Source organism: Chaetura pelagica, unplaced genomic scaffold (assembly GCF_000747805.2).
Source record: "Chaetura pelagica isolate M959 unplaced genomic scaffold, ChaPel_1.0 scaffold317, whole genome shotgun sequence".
Lineage (NCBI taxonomy): Eukaryota > Metazoa > Chordata > Aves > Apodiformes > Apodidae > Chaetura > Chaetura pelagica.
In genome coordinates this window covers 940,374-966,660 of record NW_009953864.1, presented here as the reverse complement: position 1 = coordinate 966,660, position 26,287 = coordinate 940,374, and the positions used below count along the sequence as shown (strand labels likewise).

The 26,287-nt window shown below is 36.2% G+C and overlaps 1 protein-coding gene across 1 annotated transcript in view; it reads left to right on the top strand.

Annotated features, from left to right (window-relative positions):
- Positions 1 to 22,184, top strand: part of MARCH6 (membrane-associated ring finger (C3HC4) 6, E3 ubiquitin protein ligase) — a 45,941-nt gene extending 23,757 nt beyond the window's left edge. Inside the window, exons 11-25 of the mRNA XM_010001355.1 lie at positions 400 to 480; positions 1,638 to 1,706; positions 1,802 to 1,876; positions 3,588 to 3,722; positions 4,202 to 4,321; positions 5,573 to 5,673; positions 6,331 to 6,468; positions 8,184 to 8,385; positions 12,523 to 12,592; positions 13,739 to 13,935; positions 14,960 to 15,094; positions 16,837 to 16,926; positions 18,004 to 18,136; positions 19,119 to 19,254; positions 21,475 to 22,184. Of these exons, the coding sequence (XP_009999657.1) occupies positions 400 to 480; positions 1,638 to 1,706; positions 1,802 to 1,876; positions 3,588 to 3,722; positions 4,202 to 4,321; positions 5,573 to 5,673; positions 6,331 to 6,468; positions 8,184 to 8,385; positions 12,523 to 12,592; positions 13,739 to 13,935; positions 14,960 to 15,094; positions 16,837 to 16,926; positions 18,004 to 18,136; positions 19,119 to 19,254; positions 21,475 to 21,565 (1,773 nt within the window). The 3' untranslated portion in view covers positions 21,566 to 22,184. The remainder of the gene's footprint in view (positions 1 to 399; positions 481 to 1,637; positions 1,707 to 1,801; positions 1,877 to 3,587; positions 3,723 to 4,201; positions 4,322 to 5,572; positions 5,674 to 6,330; positions 6,469 to 8,183; positions 8,386 to 12,522; positions 12,593 to 13,738; positions 13,936 to 14,959; positions 15,095 to 16,836; positions 16,927 to 18,003; positions 18,137 to 19,118; positions 19,255 to 21,474) is intronic.
- Positions 22,185 to 26,287: the final 4,103 nt, after the last annotated feature.

Genomic DNA, 26,287 nt, shown 5'->3' with positions numbered 1-26,287 from the left:
ACTCTTTCCTACTTTCTCCTTCATTTACATCTTAGGGAGGTTTCCTTCTTGTACAAAAAAACCCATACTTTTGGGTATTTTTTTTAAGACTCTTGTTCCTTGTATGATTTTTAATTTGTGTATTGAGTTGATGATAAAAGGTAAGAGAAAGTAAGTTAGTGTAAGGTGACACTGTTTCATATACAGAAGTTATTTCATATATGAAGAAAGTAGTTGTTAGACTGTAAATGTACATACTTTCTATTCTTGTTGGAGATACCAAAAAAGTACTAGATTATTAAAATACGTAAAAATTGAAGAAACTTGTCATTCTTCTTTAGGAGTTGAGATTTGGAATTTTTCGAGATACAATCTTCTAAGAGACTGATAAACTTTCCCTTTTTTTCTCCTCTCCCCCAGGTTCAAGCATCTCACTTTGAAGGCCTGATTACAACTATAGTTGGATATGTTCTGCTAGCAGTGACTCTAATTGTTTGTCATGTATCCTTTTGTGAGAAGTTAACTGGTTCACATTTTACACATAAATACATTTTCTGGCTATGTTTTGAGGAGGTACAGGCATGATGCAGATATAATTAATTTACTATTTTGCTTTGCTTTTTTTGGTGAAATTTGGAGAAAAGGTCTCTTCTGTTCTCTTGGCCATTTAAAAGTCGTCAGTGTAACTGCATTCTTCATAACACTTGCACATGTTTTAACAACATGCAATGGTAGGCTTTTATGCTTGCTTGAAGGCCTCCAGCTAAATGTCTGAGAAGACAGAACCATTGTTTTTCTTCTTCACTGTCTTTACACTGTTGTCATGGGCTATCCAGTTGCAGCAGAAAGAGAAATGGGATTATGAAAATATGTAGGGTGATCCTGCCAGATTTTTAGAGTCTGGGTTGTTTTAGTTCCTCTTTTATGTCTCTGAACCACTGAGAGTTTGCAGCAAGGATTTCCTTCTTTCTTACTGTTACAGAAAAAATTAAGTAATGACAGAGTACAGAAAGGTAGAAGGATTTGCTCACAAGTAAAAACTCTGCACTCTAGCTGCTTGTTTTTAAAGGGACTACACCAACTTCAATTTGAAAGAATAAACACTGTTAGTGGTTTTATGTTCAAGAGTACACAAAGTTAACATCAACTTGAGACCATCTGTACTAATGTGCAGTGGAAATGTGGTAAACCCACTGATTGCCATGTCTCTGTTTTGCCTCCTAAAAGAAAACAAAGCAAAACAAACCCCCAGCCTCTAGCTTTTCTAGGAAAAGGTGAGAATTTATTTCAGACTGCAGGAAAGGGAAAGCTACCATTTAAGGAAGGCCTTCAGTTTTGAAACTTGCTTACTCGTAGCAAATGTTTTCAAAGGCAACTCTTTTATTTCTTTGAGAAAATTTTTGGATTTAAGAAGGGCGGTGATATTATTTATTTGGGTTTTTTAGACACATGTCTGGGAAGAATTACCCAGCACATCAGATTGTGACTTTCAGGGTCACAGCCAATTGAAAATAGAGTCCCTATAAAATTCATACTTCCTATTTCACTTTTGTCTTCTGCAAAATTTCCTGTTGCTGAAACCACATAATAACGTAATGTAAACATAATATGACTGTTATGAAGTATTTTTTAGCATAATTTTCTTGACAAAACTTAAGGGTTTGGCAGCACTTGTGAAGTTCCAGCGATCGCGTCGTTTATTAGGAGTTTGCTATATTGTTGTCAAGGTAATCCTACTTCTTTGTGTGTTGCAAAACCCCTCTTATTTTCTTGGCAATTTCTGTTAAACTAGTGAGATGTTATTTTCTCTTTTTTCCTAAAGGTTTCCTTGTTAGTGGTGGTTGAAATCGGTGTGTTCCCTCTGATCTGTGGCTGGTGGCTGGATATATGCTCTTTGGTAAGAATCAAAGATAGGCTGAGAGAATTGGGGTTGTTCAGCCTGGAGAAGAGATGGCTCTGGGAAGACCTTTTTGCAGCCTTCCAGTGCCTGAAGGGGCCTACAGGAAGTTCTTTACTGGGAGGGTGGTGGGACATGAACAGGTTGCCCAGGGAGCCTGTGCGTGCCCCTTCCCTGAAAGTGTTCAAGGAGAGATCAGATGGGACTTTGAGCAATCTGGCCTAGTGGGAGGTGGGTGGGTTGGAACTAGATTGTCTTTAACATCCCTTCCAACCCAGACCATTCTATGATTCTATGAAATGCGATACAATCTTTTAAAATTGTTTCTATTTAAAAGAAAAAAAACTTCTGGTGAGAAGGGAGTTGTTGGTGTGAGTTTGAAAACATTCTTATCTTTTTATAAACATAGTGTTTCCAGAGGGAAGGGTCTTTTTTCAGGTACTGTGTAATGCACTTTTAAAATTTTCTTTACATTACTAAATACAAATTAAAAAGCTGTTGTTAAAATAAGAGCCTAATCCTGTCTACTGCATTTACAAGTCCACTGTGATAGCGAACTTACTTGTGTACTGAAAAAACTTCTTTATGTAGCCATCTTATGTGAAATGTTAATAACTTCGTATTTTAAGAATTGTCCGGTCTCTGTTTTGAACAAGACTCATGCTGTGTTTACCTGGAATTGAGGGCACTTTTTCTGTCCTGAAATAAGATTTATTAATTTCAAATGGAGAAAATTAATTTATTCTAGCCTTAGTAGAAATATAATTTTACTTGCTTGCCCAGCAGTTTTCCCTTGTGACCAAGAAGGCCAGTGGCCCCTGAGGTGTACTGGAAAGGGTGTGGTTAGTAGGTCAAGAGAGGTACTCTTCACCCTCTACTCTGCCCTGGTGAGGCCACATCTGGAGCATTGTGTCCAGTTCTGGACCCCTCTGTTCAAGAAGGACAGGGAGCTGCTTGAAAGAGTCCAGTGCAGGGCCACAAAGATGATTAAGGAAGTGGAACATCTCCCTTACGAGGAAAGGCTGAGGCAGCTGGGTCTCTTTAGCTTGGAGAAGAGGAGACTGAGGGGTGACCTCATCAATGTTTATAAATATTTAAAGGGCGAGTGTCAGGAGGGCAGAGCCAGGCTTTTTTCAGTGATGTCCAGTGATAGGACAAGGGGCTATGGGTGCAAACTGGAGCATAGGAGGTTCCACATAAGCATCAGAAAAAATTCTTTCCTGTGAGAGTGACAGAGCACTGGAACAGGCTGCCCAGAGAGGTTGTGGAGTCTCCTTCGCTGAAGACTTTCAAAACCCGCCTGGACACGTTCCTGTGTGATGTGCTCTGGGTGACCCTGCTCTGGCAGGGGGGTTGGACTAGATGATCTTTCAAGGTCTTTTCCAATCCCAGATTCCAACTCCAGATTCTGTGATTAAGGGAAAAATAAGTCTTTTCTTCCATCACAGTGCCACATTATTTGAATTAATTTATAAGTTACATAGTTTATGGTCAAGTTTCAATTGACTTCTTTCTGTCAGAAGAAAGAAATTTCAGAAATTTATCTTTGCTGTTCTTATAAAGTGTTCTCTTTTTTTTTTATTGAATGCTATAATTATTTATATGTTAGCACAAGGCAGATATTTGAATGCCTATTAATGAACATAGGGTAAACAAAATTCATACCTGGAGGTTTGCCAAACTTCATACTTGTTTTCTGCTTACCTTCTAGGAGATGTTTGATGCCACTTTGAAAGACAGAGAATTGAGCTTTCAGTCTGCACCAGGTACCACGATGTTTCTGCACTGGTTAGTTGGAATGGTTTACGTCTTCTATTTTGCATCCTTCATTCTTTTACTGAGAGAGGTAAGTCTATAAGAACAAGATTGGTATGTAACGTAGTTAGAGAAGCTTGCATGTTGAACTCTGGGTGTTGCTGCTGCTGTGCTTTGTGTCTGTATATTAGATTCCAGTGTTATGTAAAAAAAGCCACAGTGGTCATTACTGTAGTGGAAAATGATGGTTTAGAGTATCTTTTATTTAGTGGGTTTTCATTTATGAAGAGTCCTTAAGCATGGGTCATGCCTTAAAATTTATCTAAATATATTTCAGTTTTCTAAAATTGGTTAATACTTGAAAGTTAAGCTTGTAATTAGTTATTGCTTCTCTACTTCTTTGTGATAATGCTTTGTTCTATTTCTATACCAATTTGTTGAACGTTTTTCAACAAATACCCTTTTTACGTCTAAAACCTATTTGCTGCAGTAGTGTTACCCAAAATGAAAATCAAAGAATGTAAATATAATTTTCACATGTTCATATGCTGTTTCTGTATCCTACTTCAGGTCTTGAGACCTGGTGTCTTATGGTTTCTCAGGAATTTGAATGATCCAGACTTCAATCCTGTGCAGGAAATGATTCACTTGCCCATTTATAGACATCTCAGGAGGTTCATCTTATCTGTGGTAAGGACTTTTCTCAAAAATTTCTTTATTTGCAAAGAAAATTTCATATGTTAGCTCCCACTACGTTACTGTGTATTTAAGGAAGAAATATTTTCAAAAAACAAGTCACACTTCTCAAGTTGTGCTTCTTTCAATTTTTAAGAAATTTCTGGTGTAGAACATTAACTACTAAGCTTCAAGAATAAGATTGGATTTTTCGTTTTGACTTAAACAGATTTTTTTTTAACATTTTTAGTGTCTAGCCATGAGTTTATGTAAAGTCTAAGGATGTGTTTAAAATGTACTTGGATTTTAATCTGGTTCCTTTAGGAAACAGGATTTATTTTGCATGGTCTTCATGCACTTGATCTCCTCTACTAAATTTTGATCCAAATTAAAATATGAGGAAATAGAAACCAAAATATTTTCTGAGGCTTCTACAAGTTGCATGAAAACTAAGCCACTAAGAAAAGAGCAACAGACAATTATTAATTCCAGTGCTGGGAGAGGGACGTAGAACCATCTGACAGTGCCTGAACTGTCAGCTGGCCACACAGTGCTTGTTCAGCCATGGTCCTGTTTAGCAGGAGCATCGTTGCATACTGGTCATGAGAATGGAGTTATTTTTGCTTTCTAGTGTCCCCGTGTCCTTTGGGGCTTTGTATTAGTGGCTGCAACAGTGCTGCTACCACACACGTGTGTTGGCTATGGCTAAAGAGCGTTTGCTTGGGTAGCCTCAAGGCTTTTCCTCTGCCCTGCTCCGTCACCCCTCCAGCAAATAAGCTGGAGTTTGGGAGGGGGGTATACTTTGGACAACTGACTCAAACTCATTGAAGGAGTATTCCATATCATATGATGATGGGCTCATCAGTAAAAGCTGTGGGAAAAGAGGAGGAAGGGAAGGGGATTGTTCATGGTTGTGGAGTTTGTCCTCCTGAGCAACTGTTAAGATATGCAGAGGACCTGCTTTCTGGGAAGTTGCTAATTATCTGTCTACTGATGAGCAGTAGTGATTGAATTTGTCTTTTTGCTTTGCTTGCACACAGCTTTTGATTTCTCTATTAAACTCATTATCTCAATCCATGAGTCTTATTACCTTCCTTCTATTTTCACTCCATTCAGCTAGAGAGGGAAATGAGTAAGCAGCTGGGTAGATGTGTGACTGTTAGCCAGGGCTAACCCACCACACACACTAAACATGTCAGAGAGATGTGTAGGAAACTAGGTTTGGTTGTTTCTACTATTTGGACTAACTTGTTTAACTTGTTGCAGATTGTCTTTGGATCAATTGTACTGCTCATGCTCTGGCTTCCTATACGCATTATTAAGTATCTCCTGCCTAACTTTCTCCCATATAACGTTATGCTCTACAGGTAAGTATTTAATGAAAAAGCATTAAAAAAAAAGATTTTTGTCTCCTTATAACTAGAAAAATGTATATTTTTGCTCTTTCAGCATTAATGTGGCATTGTTTGCTACATTTTGCTTGTTTTCAATTAATCTAATCATACAATTTGTCAAAAAAAAAGTTATTAAGAAAAATAAGAGGCATTTTTTTATTCCCTAGTAATAACTATTTGGTTTTTATATACCTTCAAAACACTTTCCCCTTCAGCTTTTTGAGAGTGAAGTTGTTGCCATGTTTGTTTCACATCCACTCCTGATTATCCTTGCTTCAAGAATAAAAGGATATCTGTAACTGTAACTTTTAAATTATATCAGTATATTTCTGTTTCGAAATAATAATTGAAACAGCAGTAACACAAGCAAATAGAAGAGCAAATCATATTCTGACATCAACTTTCTCAACATTTTGTCTTAAGTTTCCTGTGCACCTAAGTGCCTGAACACTCATGAACACAAACCTGTGCTCAGTAGTATATAAGGAAAAATGTCTGCAAAAAACTATAAGTAGTTCCTGTTGGCATCTAATAGATGTTTTTATTCTTGTGGTGTTAATATTCTTCAGTGGAAAAGATGACTGAGAATTTTTCTTACATTTGACTTCTTACTTTTCACATTGTTTCTAGTGATGCACCAGTAAGTGAACTTTCCCTAGAGCTCCTTTTGCTTCAGGTGGTGCTTCCAGCTTTGCTAGAACAAGGACATACAAGACAGTGGTTGAAAGGTCTTGTACGAGCATGGACTGTTACTGCCGGATACTTGCTGTAAGTAGAGAAAGCCAAAATGAGCTACAAGTATTGTGTCCAGCTTACCTTTCAACATGAAAGCAGCATGCTTTCAAGAGAGTTATCCCAAAAAGTCACTTTAATAACTATTTTACAGATAAATACAGATGAAAACTCCTATACTGATTTCCTATGGAAGTGTCTTCTAAGCAGTGTTTGTACCTACTTCAGGACTAGGTTTTGACAGGTCATTTGGTACACTATTACAGCATTTGCTTAGTAGAAAAATGAATAGAAGTATGACTTAACAGCTTGTTAAATTCCTGTTATATGGAAAAATTAAAGAGGTAAGTGTCAGCAGAACATTTCCATGAGTCATTCAAGTAAAATTCATGTGCACAATTTCCATTTCTTACAGTAAAAAGGAAATTTTCTTAAAGGGAAAAATTATTTAGAACATTAAGCTGAACAAGTGAATACCATTAAGTTGGCATTTTTAAAATGGAAAGTTCAGTTTCTAAAGAGGCATAAAACTATCTTTTTTAGCTAAAGAAAATCATTATACAAAGTGATGTTCCTTAATTTAGACTGCCAGGAAGACTTCTAGCACTTGAAAATTTTTTTAGTTCATATGTTGTTTGCCAAATTAGTCCAATAAAAATTAAGGTTGATTTTGTTTTTCTAGAAAGTTTTTAAATTTAACTTCAGAGTATATTGGCATTCTCCCACCATGTCTTGCTCATTGTGAGTTGTGCCAATACAGAACTATTAGGATGAAAATTTTTTTCTTTGCTAAGCTATGTCTGAGTTTCTGAGAAAACGAGTGAAAGACCTTTTTCTTCCACTGCAATCCAAAATACTTATTTTAGGTTCTCATAAACTCTCCTCACTTCTGTTCTCTTAGTTTGCATTTTGTAAAATTACATTTTTAAGTAATTTGTCCATCCCCCTCCCTGGAATTGTTCAAGGCCAGGTTGAATGGGACTTTAAGCAATCTAGTCTAATGGGATGTGTCTCTGCCCATGGCAGGAGGGTAGGAGCTAGATGTCTCTTCCAAGCCAACCCAGTCTGTGGTTCTACAGTAAGAGAATTTTGGAGCTGACAGAAGTGGTTGTGCTTTCTTCACTTTTGGCAGCTGTTAAGAACACTTGTAAAATATCTCTTCAGCAGTTTTAGCTGAGCACAGATGAAAATGCCAGTGGAATACTTTTTAAAGCAGATAGACTCTTTCTAAGATTGATGTTCTTAGAAGGTTGTGAACAATTTTTAATCTTCATAAAAGACTCTGCCTGACTCGGTACTTCTGAGAGCATGTTTAATAGGAATGCAGTACTGTCCTTGTACAGTTTAAGTTTGAAGGCAGTTGTTTTCTAATAGGGCTTAGTAGCAGTAAAATAAAAGCTATCGAGCTGCTTGCTTATATGAACTGAAATATTGATGCAATTTTCCTTTCATATGCACAACAACTTTAATACTAGATGTTGTTTTTTTAAGCAAACAGATAAGTGTTCTTTATTTGGGGCTGTATTCCCACTGTTCTAATTGCATCCACGCTAGCACTTTCCTTCTAAATTCTGTACTAAGAATGATATTAAGTATGTTAATCAGAAAATTGTTCATTTTACTTTATCAAGATTCTGCCAGTAGTCCTGTACAATTTTTATACAACTTGTATTCATTCTTAGTAGGCCTGTCTTTCTGTAAGGTTCTTATTCATACCAAAGAGAGCAAAACTGAAATGTTGGTTATTACAGGGATCTCCATTCTTACCTACTTGGTGACCAAGAAGAGAATGAAAACAACGCCAACCAGCAGCCTAACAACCAGCATGCTCGCAATAATAATGCCATTCCAGTTGTGGGAGAAGGTCTTCATGCAGCCCATCAAGCCATACTTCAACAAGGAGGACCCGTGGGTTTCCAGCCTTATCGTAGGCCTTTAAAATTCCCACTCAGGGTAGGTGTATCTAATGTGTGAAGAGAAAAGGGAAAAAAGGCATTTGAAAAATGGGTGTAATTTTTTTGTAAGAAAGATTTCACCCACGTGTCATCAGAAGTCAAGTGGTGGGTCATGTTGTTTTGTGTTATGTATGATCTGCAACTTTCTAAAAAGTAGTCTTAAAAGTTAATTTTTCAGCTTTTTTAGCCTGTAACTTAAGACCTTTGATTACCACTTTATTTATTTATTTATAGATCCCATATGTGTTGTGTGTTAGTTTACATCTCCCTTTCCTAATGGTTAGTAATGGAGAGAAATGTATTAACCTCTAGCAAATGGATAGTTCAGGAATGTGTCTAATAAGGCATGGCTTTCAAGAGAGCATACTTTGGTCTTGTAGCTGAAGTGAAGTGTATTTTAAAATTTTTTGCTTCATTAAGAAATTATATGGAGAAATTTTGTTGCATTAAACATAGGAAGGTGTAAAAATACTGAAGAGTTCTAAATCCATACAATTAGAAAGAAAATGGTGTTGGAAAATACCTAACTTCTGAGAATAATATGTAGGTCAAACTAGGTAAATTGTTTTGTTGTTACCAGAACTCTGAGTTACTGAAATATAAGCTGAAACACAGCTCATTTACTGTCTTTTCAGTACAGCTCAAGAAGGGAAGTAATGTTAGAACAGCGTAATATTGCTTCTGACGTTTCTTTAAAATGCTGGATATCCCAGAATTCTCATTACTAAGTAAAAAATTAAGGTATCCCCCCCATAAATCTCAGCCTAGTAGAGCTGGAAGAATTGGAAAGTATTCTAGGATTGTGCAACCATTTAGCTTCTGGGTGTTTTACATTGGGCTTGATATGAGGGTGGGTAACTCCCTCCACTGGTGTTTTTATCCTCTAAAATGGCCCTCCATTGGAATGCATGCAGCACTACTGCAGAGGAAACAGTGGGAAGAACTAGCTCAGGGATGAAATGGCTAGGGAAGGAGAATGAATTTGCCCCTCTCATAGCAGCTGCTACTTCTGTTTGGTCATAACAGGAAGTTGAAACATGCTCCAAGACCAGGTTAACCTAGCATAAATATGCACTTCCTACTGAAAGGGGTGGTGCTGTTCTTGCTCCCTTCTTCCCTTCTTAGCATGAATGCCTGAGCTAGAATGTGCACATGATGAGCAGGAACAGGAAACTGATCCAGATGAAAATTGAGTCAATATGCAGAAGGCATTAGATGTGTGTGAAAGTTCAGATAAGACTTTATTGTGTTATTTATAAAGAAATTATACTTGTGACATTTTCACTTAGACTGAGTCAGGTTCCTATGCAGTTGCTGGCATAACAAAGGGTGATTGAAATTAATTACCTGCTTAGCAGCCAAACAAGGAGCTAAAGTGGCTTCTCACTTACTGTGACCTGACAATATATAACAACTGTAATGTGGACATGCTGCTTTCAAGGGAGGAGTGTGTTCACCTAGGCACTCATTAAGTCCTTTCTAGAACTACCATTGCATGAATTACTTTACTTTTGTGGATTCCTCTGGATAAGGATGTGCTGAAATTGTCTCCCCCTCTTGAAGCATTGCATAGTGTAAGCTATCAGTAATTTGGGGTGCTGACCTTGAACTGATTATAACAACTTACCGGTTTCATATTCAGCTGTCAGAGATTTTTTTCTGGTCTACTTACCTTCATCTAGATATTTTAAGTTGTTCTTTAGAGACTTGTACAGAACATAGAAAATCTGATTTAACTGAACTTCTTTCCCTTGTTTTCATCAAGAGGAATGACAAGCATTTGCACAATCTCACACACATGGTAGCTCACTCAGGATTCTGTGTTTCTGGTTCTACTTGTTTGAAGTATTTATATAATGAATTGTTCAGGATTGCTGCAGGTGCTTCAGTTCTAATTTTTGGTATATTAACCTCAGTTCTAGTTATATATGTGGGAGACATTTTTGTAAGATTAACTTAGACTTCCAGTAGGGAACAACACTGTATTTTAATTACTTTCTCAACTAGGGGTTTAAGAATTTGATAAAAAAACAGTGTTGACATCTGATTTTGTAAGAACCTAGAAGAAGCTGGTTTATATTCTGGTTTTATTATGTATTAAGGTATTCCACTAGAACTCACTCATAGTGTTCTTATGGACTGAGCAAGGTTTAAGAACTGATCCCTCATGTTATTTCAGTTACAGAAAGCATATATAACTATGGGTTTGATTTATTCTTATTTAACTTAATGAAGTACATACTGTTAATCTGAAACAAAATTAAAATACCACTTTTTTTTACATGTTACATAAAAGTTTATCATCAATTTTACCAGATGATTCTTCCAATTTATTCATTTTTTAAACACATGTTCTCTTGGTGAACTCTCAAAGCCTTTCCAGACAAATGCTGATGTGTAGAATTCATTGAATTTTCCTGCTCTCCTGCCTTGTCTTTACCTTTCCTTTCATAATCCATAGCTGTCCGCAGAACCTGCAAACTCCCTGGCAAGCTTTCTTCTGAGAATGTTTAAATTTTATTACTTCATTGTTGATTCTTTAAAAAAATCAAGACTATGTATAAAAAGTAAATTTATCATTACTTTTCATAGACTTGGTATGTTATTTCTAAAATTTGTCCTACTGTAGTTTTTGCATTTAACTTACCAGAGTTCATCAATTTTCTATTTTTTTTTCCCCATGGATTTATTTCTAACTTCTGGAAATCTCATCTGGAAGCTGTTTTTATTACAGTCTTTACTGTGACAACTTTGAGGAGATGTCTTAAGTCGTAGGATTAGTAGTGAGTTTGTCCTGAACCCTCACTTCAGTGTATCTAAATGAATCTCCTGTGAATGTTTCCTTTTGACTACTATTTTCAATATTCTTTTAATGAGTGTCCTCATTTTAGCTAGTTTGCTTTTTTGACATGTTATTTTGGAAAGAGTAGGGATGTCCTTGAAACATGTTTAAGTCTTAATGTATTGTGGTCACCGCTAGTGCTTCTTCTGTGATGAGAGTAGCATGCTGCCTCTGCATTGTTTAGGTTCAAGTCAAGATACTCCTCCTCTTGTATGTTCATTCTCACTGATCCAAGAAGCAGCCATGTGTGGTGTTTAAAAGCTTCATATCAGCTTTAGTCTTTCATGTGTTGTGACTGTGAAAAGTCATGGACTTTTCCCCAGCATTCCCAAAGTAACTATTTAGGCGATATTGTTCCCAAACAAGTCACATCATGTGTTCCTCATCATCAAAAAGGTTATTTTGCCTGAAACCCAGTTGTCAGTTACTCTGGTTTCCTTCTTTCTGTGATTTGGGATCCCCAGCCATAAAGGGAATACTCTTTGTGAAAAAGGGTATGTGGCTGTCACCTGGCAAGTAATTGGATACTGTGGAATCATCAGGCTAATGTCAACAAAATCACAAGACTTTTCCCTTGAAGTGCTGAAAGTCCTAACCTAGGTATGAGACTGATCTACATTGTCCACAACAGTCTCATCAAGAAAAACATGTGTCACAGATTTAACTTTCTGTTAATAGCTGTCACAATAAGATGTTAGTTTTCCCATAGTAAGCTTGCTTGTTGTCTGGCTTTGGTCATTACTGAAGCAGAACTTCATAGGACATTTAAATTATTTAAAGACACCAAGTACATAAGAATTCTCTGCTAAGATGTAAACCTGACTAAGGAGCCACCACCTTTGCTGTCAGCTGCTAGTCACATAAACCTGAGGGCATCTGGAAGAACATTCTCAGCAAGGTTTTCCCTATTACAAAAGCAGTCTTGCTTCTGGCCTACAGAGCTAGAAACCTTTTGGGGTTAACTGAGAGTTGTTGTGCTGGTTAGTGCAGAAATAGAGAGATTATTTTTTAATATACCATAACAGAGAACTTCTGTTCCTCTGGATTCAAATGTTAATTTTATTGTTGTGACAATAGATGTGAACTCTTAAAAGAAATACCCAACGCTGCAGGTGTGCTGCATGTACTGTGGATAGGTTTCTTGTTACTGATTTATTTATACAGTGAAATGTTAGATGGTACTTGAACTTTCTAGTTTAAGCTGCCTTTCTAGCATGATGTATCTTTTTATGTTTTGGGTTTTTTTACTTTAAGTAACTTTATTATAAATATTTCCTTTTTTGCCTTTTTCAGATATTTCTTTTGATTGTTTTCATGTGTATAACATTACTGATCGCTAGTCTTATCTGCCTTACCTTGCCAGGTAAGTCTATATCGTAAAACTGCAACTAAAACCAAATGTTTTTAAACCATTGTATAAGGTTAAAAGGAGTAATAAGGAAAATCAGGTCTCACTTTTAATGGTACTAGATTCTAATGGTCTCAGATTTTAATAGTCTAAAAATCTAAATTGTAGAGATAATACCCATATTTAAATGACATAGATTGCCATTTCCTTTGTTTTGTTGAAGGATAATTTTTTTTAAGGGCAGGACTCCAAGTGCTGAGAGAGTCGCTGTAGTAGTATTGTGAGAAGAAGAAAATTGATACTCTTGAACTTGCTTTACCATTTAGAGAAGAAAAATACATAGCTTCTTACCAGGTCTTCTACAGTATCTTCTTTAATTAAATACGCTAAAAGTGTCATCAGCACAAGGTCATTAAGAGACTTTGAAGTGATATACATGCCACTTCCCAAATATGTATGAATGAGTACTTTAACAAAATCAAAAGCACTCTGTAGTTGTTTTAATAATTTGGGACAAATTAAGACCTGTAAACTCATTTGACTTTTATAGCCTGGCTACTGTATTACCATGCCATTTTTACCTCTTGGTATTAATGATCCTAATGTCAATAATCTGTTGAGAGCAGAGTTACAAATTTTGTGGTGGTTTTAATAGTAATACATCAAATAATTCCACTATAATATTGGTGAATAGAAGCACTATTAAAAAATTAAATTGAGCAAATGAGTCTCCCGTTTTTGTTGGAGAGCTTCAGAAACCTGATCAGTAACTCTTAAAAAATTGTATGAGGCAGTGGAAAGAAAAGTTATAAACATAGCTTATAAGATGTAAATTCAGTCTTATACACTAACGTATTTGGCCTTTGCAGTTCTGAAGTTTAGGCCCTGAATAGTTCAGTATTCGGTGTTTTGTTCTGCTGTAGTTCAGATCACATTGCTGGTGTAATGAAATTTTAGGAAAAAAAATCTACCTATGTATTTGTCATCATCTGCATAACTATCTATACAGTACTTCATGCATTTGTGCTTTACAGGTGTAGTACAAAATTACTGTTTTACGCCAAATATATTTGTGCATTGATACTTAACAGTAAATTTAATAAGTATCTTTCAATAGGCATCCTTCCTTAATACGTTGAAAAGCATTACTCTATTTAACAGTATTTGTGTTTTCAGTATTTGCTGGCCGATGGTTAATGTCGTTCTGGACGGGGACTGCCAAAATCCATGAACTGTACACAGCTGCTTGTGGCCTTTATGTCTGCTGGCTGACGATCCGAGCAGTGACAGTGCTGGTCGCCTGGATGCCACAGGGTCGCAGGGTGATTTTTCAGAAGGTCAAAGAATGGTCTCTTATGGTGAGTCTTGAGAGAAAAAAATTGTACTGAGTTATCAAATAAGTAACTTAACAAAACTTCTTTTATTAGTGTGTGTGGATTTTACTCTGTAATCTATGCTTCATTTTTATTTTAAGACCGTTTTGAAGCTTTTGCAGATTACTTTCCTATTGCATCGGATACACCATTTAGCACAATGTTAAGCAATCAGTGTAAATAAGTTTGTGTATAAATATTTATATTTTCATTTATGTTTTTCTGTTTTCCTTTAAATGTTAGTATGTTGCATTATCCCATATGTGGTGTGTGCTTAAATACATGTACTTTTTCACATACACCTAAATGCTTAACTACTACTCAGTTAGGAGCTTGACACCAAATCATAAAAAAAGGTAGATTATGATGAATGTGTCTCTGCAAAGTAGGATTATGCATACTTTCATTAAGATCTTTGTTTTGTTGGATCTTTGTTGTTCAAATATTTCTTTTTAAAGGAAATACCCTTTTTATTACCAGAAGTTCAGATTCTCACCTTCGCAACAAATTTATATCCCATCTTTTTGTTTTGGTTTTGAAGATTTCTGTATTAGGTTTCTTGTCTAAGTATAGTAATTTTAAACATTGATAGCATAAATAATATCTTGTGATGGGCGTGCTTGTGTGGTTATTAGACTATTACAGACCTTTTATGAAAGATTCTTCTGTAATTTTCCTGCTTACAAGAATACTCAAATGCCACCTTTGGATAGTATTAACTACTGACAAGAGGCAAAGGCGATTTTATGGTTTAAAACTATGTGGATACCAATAGGCACAATCATGCCTTTTTCTGGAGGGGGCATGGAATAGGACTTAATCTCTAAAACTTGCATTGCAAAGCTATGTATGTAGTAAAAATTATTTCTAGCCATGTGTATGTATGAATTAAAGGTCTGTAGTTTTTTTCCCCAGCTTCATCTGTGTAGTTTAAGTTGCATTTTGAAGTTTAAACAACAAGAATCCTCTGATAAACACACTAATTGAATGTCTTGGAAATTTCTTCTAGATAATGAAGACATTAATAGTGGCTATACTGCTAGCTGGTGTGGTTCCACTTTTGCTTGGTCTTCTGTTCGAACTCGTCATCGTTGCACCTTTGAGAGTTCCTTTGGATCAAACACCTCTCTTCTATCCTTGGCAAGTAAGTTGCCCCTGTTTTTCTTCTGCTGTTGATATGTTTCTTTACTTAGAAGTAAGGAGTACCAGAGTTCTTGTTTCATGTTGATTCGGTGCTTCAGGGCATTTCCCTTAAGTATGTTTCTACTTGACAGAGGAAAGACAGAGTCTGGATGTAAGTAGGATATGCTTAGGAATTTTAAGTATGAAAAGCTGAATTTTGTGGGATGATGTCAGAGGATCTTTGTATTTAAGTAATTAGATAGTCACTTTTATCAGTAGCATAATTGTAAAGTTACATAAAGAAATCAGTATAGCTGTATGCACAGATGTACATATTCTGACTTCTTTGTAAAGCCTTCTGCCTACAGTTATGCAGCAAGAGGTTCAGCTGATACACACTATAAATTAAATTTTTTCTGCTTTAGGATTATTCTGGTTTTAGATTGATGTCAAATCATTAATATAGGCTTTTGCAGTAGTAGTGTTTTGGTTTTCTTCAGCCAAGTCCCAGAGGTTAAGGGAATGCAAACTTCATTTCCTGCAAGTTGGTGGAAGAAATGAAGGTACAGTGGATCGAGTGACTAATGCTTGCATCACCTAGGCTGAATTATGAAAGAACTTGTAACTCAGAGAAACCTTACTTGAGGGAATCATAACTTAAAAGATCTAGAATGCATATTACTAATTAACAAAGTGTTCAGGGATAATGATTTTCTAAGCAGCCCACAAACAAGCTTTCGTTAACTTTTAGTATCTAAATGTTTGAAAGTCTTATTAAATATACTGAAAATTTTATTTTCACATGGCAGAGCTTCCTTCAAATACCAGACTAGAGGGATTTTAGACTTGTAAATTAACAAGGAGCTGTTGAAATTCAGAATAATTCCCATTTTTCACAAAAGAGAATGGAATTATACAAAGGTTACTACTTGACCAAACACAAAGCAACTTTCACGCTGACGTTTTGTAATAATTTTTAAAGTATCTGGGGAAATAGATGGCTTTTGAAGTAACTGGTCAAAGAAAATATATTTCCCCAGCAGCTGAAGAAGTTAATTAGCCAGTGCAGACAGTTGTGTAGCTCTTTGTTCTGCCTTGTCAACCTATACTTTGCATTCCATTTTTGGTGGTTTTTATTAAAGAATCTCTTACAAGTATCTGTAATCCAGAAAGGATTGATTCAGTATGTGCAGAGTTTACCAGAAGCCTGTAGTTATATTGTGTTCATTCAGTTCTGTGCCATAATAATTGCAGTATATGTTCAAACATATATTTTCCTCTGAATAGTATGACTTTTTTTTTGTTGTGAAGAGCAATGCCTTGCTTTGTTTAGCTCTTCTCACATCAGGTGGGGTTTTTTGAACAAGAACTTAAAAGAAGGGGGGAAAAAAAAGTGTTTCCTGACTGGTGTGAACATTTTGTATATTGCTTCTCTTCTTTTTTAAAGGAATCAAAATAGCTTATTTCTAAGTAAATGTTAGCAGTGTTAATTACTTTGCACTTGAATATTAGTCTGTTGCTTTAACTGAGTGTAATGATTTTATTTTGTATTTGCCTTTGGTTTAGCCTTTTGGTTTCAAGGGAGCTGAGTAAAGTCTTAGGAGTTTCCAGATGTCACCTCTTGTAAACAGCGTCCAATGTAAACAGAAAAGTTACTATATTTTTACTTATAAGTAATATTAGCATGTTACTATTAAAAAAGCTCTTGGTTGTCAAACTACTGAAAAATATGTTAATGCTAACAGTCCCTTTTTGCAAAATTAGGACTGGGCTCTTGGAGTTCTACATGCCAAAATAATTGCTGCCATAACACTGATGGGTCCCCAGTGGTGGCTGAAAACTGTTATTGAACAGGTAGGACAAAAATGCCCATGAGAATAATCTGTATAATATATTTTGAATTTTTTTTTGAGTGTATGGGTTAGAAAACGGAGTTACTGTTGTAGTAATGGAGTAATCGAGCAAAACTCAACTACTCTTGTACAATCCTTTTAGCCTAATCCATTAAGCTACACTAAACAATAAAAAAAAATAAATCTCAGAAAACTGAAATGAGGAAAATGCATAAACATATATTTAATTTTATCAGATTTGTATTACAATGAGAAACGTCAGTATTTCTTCAGATGAATTCACAAGTGTCCAAATACTGGACATTATTTATGTCCACCACTCAAGAACAGAGACTTTCTGCCTTCTCCTGAGCTGTAGAGACCTGCAGATGAGGGCATATGAAAGACCACATGTCCATTACCCTATGATTATGAAGCAAGACAGAACAGTTTCTCTGAGCAGTTCTGAGTCACAAAGCCTGTTGCTTTCTTTGGCAGACGTATTGTTTTCTTTATTACAGTGTTTAAATTCTACATTTGTTGTCACAAGGAAGTATCTCAGTTGTTTACTGGAAAGAAACTTTTCAGGGCTGCACTGTATGTAATGGCTATGGTGCAGGTCCTCCACAAGAATTGTGGAGGCCTTCTCTTAGGGCACAGACCCCACATACAGAAGCTCTGATCTGCCCTACCAAGTAGAAGATAAGATCCTGGGTTTTGCCCATGTTACCAAATGTAATAGATTTGTTCTGTTGGCATATACAGCATCTCCTTTCAACAAGTTAACAGCACAAAGCGATCACAGGTCGCCCATAAAACCACCATTCACAGCTCTATTTAATGAACTTTCATTTGGTCTCTTGCAACCAAATCACAACACTATTCTAGATTAAATTGCTCTTTTGGGCCCTATTTAAATTACATCCTGGCACAGAGATTTTCCTTCTTCAAATGTAGCCAGCATGTTTTTTTTCAAATTTGGAACACTTTCTTTCTTTCAAAAGGAGAAAACCTTGTGTAAAACCCTGTAATTATTACTGTAAGCACAGAGCATGGCTTTCCTGATTGACCAATTCTGCTTCTAACTTTTTCTTCTTAGGTATATGCAAATGGGATTCGTAACATTGATTTACACTTCATAATCCATAAACTGGCAGCACCTGTAATCTCTGTTCTGTTACTTTCCCTGTGTGTACCATACATCATAGCTTCTGGTGTCGTACCCTTATTAGGTATGTATACATTCAGAATACCTGTTTATTATCTGATGGTTTATAGCACTGTTAATAAGTCTGTGGAAATAAAACTTAAAGCTCTAGGTTATTTTAAAAAATCAAACAAAGAAACAACCCACAAATAAAGAAACAAACAGAAAAACAAACAGGAAATCCCCGCTCTTCTGCCAGCAAATATAAATGTTTAAGGATTGCTGTATCATCTTAAAAGTTTGGGGGGGGGTTAGAGAATGCAATACATTATTCTGACTGACATTTTAATAAACTAAGTGCGGAATACATCAAAAGTATGGGACTGAATAATATCTAACAGCAGAAATGTAGGTATCTTGCTAGTTTTGAAAAGGGTTGGTTAATTAATTGCTTCTTTGAACAATCAACCTTTCATTTTAGTCTCTAGGAGGTAAAGTATGCTGAGGACATCTTTTCTGACTTGTCAAATTCTAAAGGAAACTTAAAATAGGCAAAAATGCTGGTTTTGCAGTTTTCATTCGGTATTGAAATAAAATGTAAATTTTAATTGTAGGGTTTTTTATATAGTTCACATAATTAAAGGCAACAATGTTATTAAGCAGGATAGATGTGCTTTTTCATCAGCAGTTGTCTTGGTAGTTCTGATGTTAACATGTTCAGTAAGTCCCATTTTATTCTTCAACTTCACTTGAATGCAGACTTAGTAGTGTCACCATTTTTTGAAACAAGGCATACACAATCAGTGAACAAGAAGAACTGATAAGCCTATGTTTTATACTGTGGATTTTCACTCTTAATGGAGAACTTTGAGCTTGAATGCTTTAGATTAAGAAAAAACAGCAGCTGTTACGTTGGATCTCTGAGATAAACGGGTATGTTATTTATTTCACAGCCCTTCTACTGAAGTTACAGTATAACCAAAAGTATAGAAGCAGGTGCAGAAGCAGAAATGCCTGTGTTACTTTAACAATGCTAGATTATGTGACGGTTGTGTCTTGTTTTCTAGGAGTTACTGCTGAAATGCAAAACCTAGTTCAGCGACGGATTTATCCTTTTCTGCTTATGGTTGTGGTATTGATGGGAATTCTCTCCTTCCAAGTCCGCCAATTCAAGCGCCTTTATGAACATATTAAAAATGACAAGTGAGTATATAGTCTGGGCTTTTAAATTTTTCCACTTAAAATTGTGATGATAACCTCAGGTTGAATTCAGGTGTTGTAGATACTTAGGACTAAAAGGGATTTTAAGAAGTGAACTAGACAAATGACCATCTAAGGCAGACCTAAACTATGCAGGGCAAATCTTTGAATCTGTGGTTCAGGTAGATAAGCACAGGCATAGACTGTCTTTATAAAGGGAAGACACTCCCCTACATCTAACTTGAATGTGTTTTACCACAAATTGAGTGTTTGTTTGTCTCCCCCTCTGTAGTCTTGAAGGGCAACTGAACATAACAATTATGACATTATCTGGAAGGAAAATCATGTCACAGTCTGCTGCTTATAAAACCATTTCTCCAGCCTTTTTCTGCATGTCTTTTTCTTATTCTTTCTACTCGTTAGTCCAATTAACCTGCTAAAGAATGTTAATTTGATTTGATAGAATTTGTCCTTACCAAATTTTGTATTGTTTTCTGATCTTTTCAGTAATCTCTAATCTTTATTACTCAGATATCTCAAAATATTAATTTTTCCTGTCTTTTTTCTGGTTATCCTGCTTAGTTTCTAAGCTTTTTTGTGTTATCATTATTACCCTATTTTTTGTGTTAACCAACATATAAGGTAATTAGGTATTTAAAAAAATAAATGTTGGACTCCAGCAACTAGGCTTCCTATGCTTTTATTCTATTGAAAAGGAATAAACGCTTGTTGTGTTCATGTCCTGAGTTACCCTAGGACAGTTCTGCTTTCCATCAACTACAAAAGGAGACAAACCTAAAATAAACTTTTTTGAATTTTAAATGTTAGGAAGTAACTGATAAATTGTTTGATGTAAATGTGAAATTAATAGCATCTAGAAATATTAAGAGAGTTGTAACTAAAATTAAACTCTCAGCATATCAGTTTGTCTTAGCAACTTTTATTTGATCAGCCACCTACATATTCTGTAGTGTTTGGCCTACTGTAGTATGTATAGGTGGTATTTATATTTACACGTGGGTTTTGAGCTAAATGTTCATAACTTTGTCAGAATGTGTATCATTGCAAATTGCATTAATGTTACAAGTTGTTTTCTTGTCTACATAAGGCATGTAAACAGTATGCAAAGCTGTGAAAGTAGATCTAAGTGAAAATTACTTTGATATTAAATTATTACATGTTGCAACCATCCTTGTAGACAAGGGGTTTGTACAACTTCAGTTAATGAACTCATTTCACAAAGTAAGCAAGCATAGTCATGTAGTATGTAACAAATTTCAAAATCATACACAAGTTTTTGTGACATTCTAAAATATATAAAAAATAGTTAGTAGTTGTTCAGTGGTGGTACCATGAGAAAAAAAAGCTATGGTGAAAAGGTTTCTAAAGGAAGTGGCAGGTTTCGGGGGAAGAATTTACAGTTGTATATGGTTCCGCTTGTAGAACTTACAAATAGGAAGCATAGAAAGGAATTTGGATGGCAAAAAGTAGGAGTGGGAAACAATGATGTAGAGGAAGTAAGGAATAATGAGAAAAGCAGGGAAACTGCCAAGCTGATGAGATGGTGAAATGTTGAAATAGAATATAAGTAAAGGAATCTTGCACCCCTCAGGCTTGATGTGGCCTGGCATGAGAATATTTTCTCTCCCTTTAATAAAGACTGAGCTGCAGTAAAAGTTTCTCCTTTACAATACTTACTTTTTCCAACTAAGGTGTTTTTCAGTCTGTAGTTAAGAGGAGCCTCTCTTAGTCTTGCTTAGTGCATGTTCTGCATTGCATCAGGTTCTTTTTTGAACTTAGAACCTCATTAGCACTCTCACTTGGTTTTATATCTAAGTTGTTCCAGATGTTACAGTGGCTCAGACAGACATGGTAAAGATGCTCTTAAAATTATCATCTGGCAAAGGGGCTGGGTCTATAAATAATGGAAACACACTCTATATTTCATATCTTCATTCAATTTAAATTTGTCTGAGTTGTATGATTACAGAACTTAAGGCTGTAAACACAAGCCTGTAATGCCTGTATTCTGTTATGAAATGCTTGAATGTTGAGAAAAAATGAGGATGATTGAAGACCATTAAGCGGGGAGGGATTACTTCTAGAATAACTCTTGCTGAAATAAGAGAGTTTCTTCTGCAGCAAAGGAAATAGAGTGGATTTGTTATACAAAATTTTGTATTAACTTGTGTTAATTTCTCATTGTTTTTACTATAATCCCAGGTACCTTGTTGGGCAACGACTTGTGAATTACGAACGGAAGTCGGGTAAACAAGGCACATCAACAACTCCACCTCAGTCTTCACAAGAATAGACGGTCATATTAAACATCATGACCTTCCCTTTGCCTTTACATGTCGTTTTTTCATAGACTTTTCTTCAGTCTTTGGATATCTCTCCCAGTAATACTCTCAGCAGTGTTTTGACTTCTGTCAGTAGCATCCAGATAGTAGTTAAGGCTCCATCCCTTATCTGCATTTTCTGGTGTTATCAATGCTGTCTGAGGTCTGTATATGTGTAAATAGAAGTATCCTGATACCCTAAAACCTTGGATTAAAAGGAATGTGCATTGTACATCTTTAAAAAAGTATATTAATTTATTAAATCTAGTTGTCACTTTATTTTGGACTGCTGTTCTGTTGACAATGTGCCACAAAGCAATAGTGCAAAGAGGCAAGATGTTTTTATAAAATTTGGAGCTTACTTTATCGTGTTCATAACAGTTCTTATTGTAGAAATATAGTATGATTTTTCATGAGTGGAAAGGCCACACAGAGAATATCAGAAGTAAATAACTGCCTTGCAGTCAGCAGTGAAGTGGCCGTGGTGAGAACATAATTAACTATGTATCTTGCTGTCAAGTCTTTTTTATTATTTTGTATAACACCAAAGCTGTTGTACATTTTCTATTGCCTGATTGTTTTTCATGTGTCTGAGTTTGTAATATTGTACAGTTGCTGTTAAATCAAGAAAATATTTCCTCTTCTGAGAATTCAGATATACTTGTTGAGGCTCAGCTGGGTTTTTCTGTTTGGTTGAGGGTAGGGGGGGTTGGCTTTGGGAGTCGGGTTTTCCTGCGTTGCAACAGTAAGTTAAAAAATTGCTAAGGCTAGGTGATGGAAGCATTTAAAAGTACCAAGGAAAATTAGATAGGTTCACAACTTAAATTGTAGCAAATTTCTTATGAACATAAAATTATTCAGGATCTTGAGAGGAGGGATGAACCTTATCTGATGTGTTAGCACAGGAAAAAAGAGCATAGTGTAAGCAACATTCTGACTTGGTCCTTAATTAAAGAGCTTGAAATCTTTTTTCAGTAAGTTAACAAAGTTGCAAATTGCAGTATGAATTTTATATTGCACAAATACTAAAACCCACAACAACAACAAAATCTCTTTTCTTTCAGAATTAGTCACTGAGTTTTTATGGGAATAATATTGAGGAAGTGATTAATCATGTACCATTTATTGCCTGAGGGGCAGGGCAATATGCTATTATATGCTATTAAACAGGCAAGGAAGAGTTAGCAGATTTCTTTGCAAGGACATAGTCAAACAAGAGCCACCAAATCAAGTCTGTTATTTCTGTATGTAAATAGAGGTCTTCTGCAGTAATGTTTGAGGGAGTTTATGTAGATTTTAAAGAAAATACTTAACAGTATCACAAAGCTTTAAGTAGCATCAAATCACATGCTTAGGTTGCAGTATCTTTCCTAGGTTAAATGGAGGAAATGAGAGTATCCATTGCAGTAATCAGAAAATTGATGGAACATTTAAATTTCTACTCGGTACACTGTCCTTCAGTATTCTGTACTTAACTATATGTGTATATAATTAATACTTGAGAATCTGGCAGGTGCTTTGAGAGTGTCATCTCCTTTTATTGATGTTGCATCTCTGATCTGGTGTTTTCAGCTAATGTGGTCCAGGCTGTGATGATGATGGTGGTGCATTTTGGGTGTCTGAACTCATGTTCTAAGGCAGTGAGCACAAGCCAAAGGCATCTGAGTCTAGCAGCCCAGTAGGATTTGGCTTTCACTATCAGAAGGTCAGAAACTACTATTTTACAGAATTGCTGTTGTCCTGATGGATTTGAACTACAAATATTACACTTTGAAGCGATTTATTAGGAAATCTCCACTGACATGAAGTCATAGAATAACCAGAATATTTCTTGTCATTCACTGTTGCTTACTAAATGCTAAATGGAGTATTTGCCCCATCTATTTTTGATGTGCATAAATATTGCATTTGACTATTTACAGTGGTGTACATGGTGGGACAGATCTATTTTCACAAGAATAAATTCACTGGTAACATCGATTCTTACTTATGCCAAGATTCTGTCTTTGACATATCTTCCATAAACAGTTCCAAAATGGTCTTGCCACTCAAATATTGCAAGCACTACTGTGCATCATGCAGAATTTGCAGTAGTGTGGTTCTTGTAACTGTGTTTTTATTGAGATAAACTGGTCTTAACATTAAAATTTATTAAGAAAAAGCCTCTGTGCTGTTTCTTATTACTGTTGTTTTGCAAGTCATGACAGAAAAAACTGAACCAGGCCATCATATAATGTGAACTGTAACTACTTTAATGTAGCTTACATTATCTGTATTCACTCTTTTTTTTTTATGGAAAACTGGTTTCAAATCAAACTTGTACTTTTGCACTGCTTTACAGATCCCAGGTGAAGTTTGTTTCTGAAACTGTCCATTGTGAACTTTCAAAAAATTTCATCTCCTTATTTTTATGCCTATTTTGGGAAAGAAGATGGAGGTTGTATCTAAGAAGAATTAAATAACACTACTTTTTTTTTATTGCTTCTAAGTTTTAATAGTTTGCCTTATTGTGCTGTGTGTATTCCTCTGGCCTAGAAACTTGATAGCATGTAAGTTAACTGGCTGTTGCTAGGATGGCTGACAAGCTCGGTACCAGCAGCTGCCATCTGTGGTGGAGTCACACAGTATGCAGGGGTCTTACAGGTTCAGTGTGTGTACTTTCACCACAGTTTGTTGACCCTGTGTCTGGAATGGAGGTGTTGGAGGTGCATGCTGGTTTAAGTGTAGCCCCTTCGTGGTGTTGAGTATCGGATGCTTTTAGTGCTTCTACAGGCCTTCATCCAAGAAGTGTCCAATGGCTCTGAAGCTAACGTGTCACAGACTGAAAGAAGTTGATTGCAGCATGGCTTTGACTGTTTTTACACAGATTATTTTATATTGATTAAAAATAGTTAAAACTCTGCATCCTTTCTCTGTATCCCCTTCCCCACTTTCAAGGGCTGTCTGGAACCTGTAACCATGCTCTGTCAGTAACTTCCTCAGAAAAATGTCAGCTCCGGCACCAATTACAGTATTCACATCACTTTTCAGCTTTCCTTGCATTCCCCAAAGAGTGAGGAAATGTCTTGATAAAAATCTGCACAGCAGCCTCACTGTTCTTCAGAGAACTCAGTAAAAATCCCTTTACTTTGCAAAACACAAATGACAGTGATTTGTTGATTCCACTGCCCAGTATGATGATGATGAGGGCCCTTTTGTTTCCTCGTACTCCACTGACTGACTGTCCATGTATATCTAGATAGGGAATCCTTCATGGATCCTTCAAGCTCTGCTTGCCTGAGGCACAGGCACTGTGCAGCTTGCACAATGAGTGGACTTCTTAGCAGAAATTATTATACAGATAATAAAAACATTAAACAGGGAACTGAATCTTGGTGCTGTAATCAAGTTCAGGATGCAAAAAAAAGGAACCAGTCTTCTGAAACAGATAAGGAAATTACTTTTATGAAGCATTAAGGTAAATTATCGCGTTTCAGTTCTTATTTTTATGAACTGGAACTAAGGAATTGCATAGTTCACAGCAATTTTATTTAATCTGTGAAGCTGTGCTTCTGGTTTTAATTTCTTTGTTTAGAACTAGTCACCATAAATTGAGAAATGATACGCTGAAATCATAGTTACTCAATAATGAAGATTTTTAGAAGGTGGTATTTCCAAAGGTCTAATAGTATTCTGAAATGAACTGAATGGTTTGAATTCAGTATAATACTCGGGGATGGAGCAATAACAAGATGATTTCACAATTCTGCACATCACTGTTGCTGCTTAGGTGCTTAGTTGCTGTAATCTGTTATTTGCTGAGTAGTGGCCAGAGCCTCAGAGGTACATTTTATTTTCCTGTACAAGGAGAATTCAAACATTTGGAGTTACCTGAGCTGGGGGGGGGGCAGACACTTAACCTTGACTGATATATGTTAAATCACTTGGATTTCAATTAGTGTTTCAGTTTATGGAAAATAACACTAGTGTTACCTAGAGAGAAGGCCTAGAGAGGTCTTCATAGATGAAAGCGTGTTCTGGAGTAGCATGCAGCTAATTGGTCTCTTATTTTCCAATTATTTTTCATTCTTGTAGGGAAGTTTTAGCCTTTTTATTTTTACAATAGTTTTTAATTCTTATATAAGAATGTGTTTTAAGAAAATGCAGTTTTTCATCAAATACTCAAAAAATGAGGGTATGATATTAACTCTCAAAGAACTGCGGATTAGAAAGGAATATTGAACTTCAGCAGTTCACCTGTGATCCCTAGCCACCTTTGGAAAAACTGCATTGTGATACTAATTCCATTGTGCAAATCCTTGCAGGACATGTGCTATAGTGTTTTAAGAAATCACTTGAAAGCATCTCCCATGTGAAGAGCAGCTGTCCCACGGTATGTCAGGAGTTTGCTGTGTTTGTATGTTGGCAGGAAGCTGAAGTATCTCTGTCCTGCGTGGCCGTGTGTGTCCAGCTGGGAGGGCCGTGCTGTGGGTCAGGAAGGGCTGGCTTCATGGAAGGTGGTGCTCGTTTTCAGGAACGGTGCCCGTTCCATGCACGCAGCACCGAAGCTGCTTTGGAGCCGTGTCCTTTGAAGGCTGTGAGGGGGGAATAACGCCAATATCAAGCTGATTGGAGTGCTCGGGCTGCCCTGGGTTGCCAGGAGCCCGACTCCCGGGGCCGTGCTCCCGCGGGTGCCCTGGGCAGCGAGAGCTGCC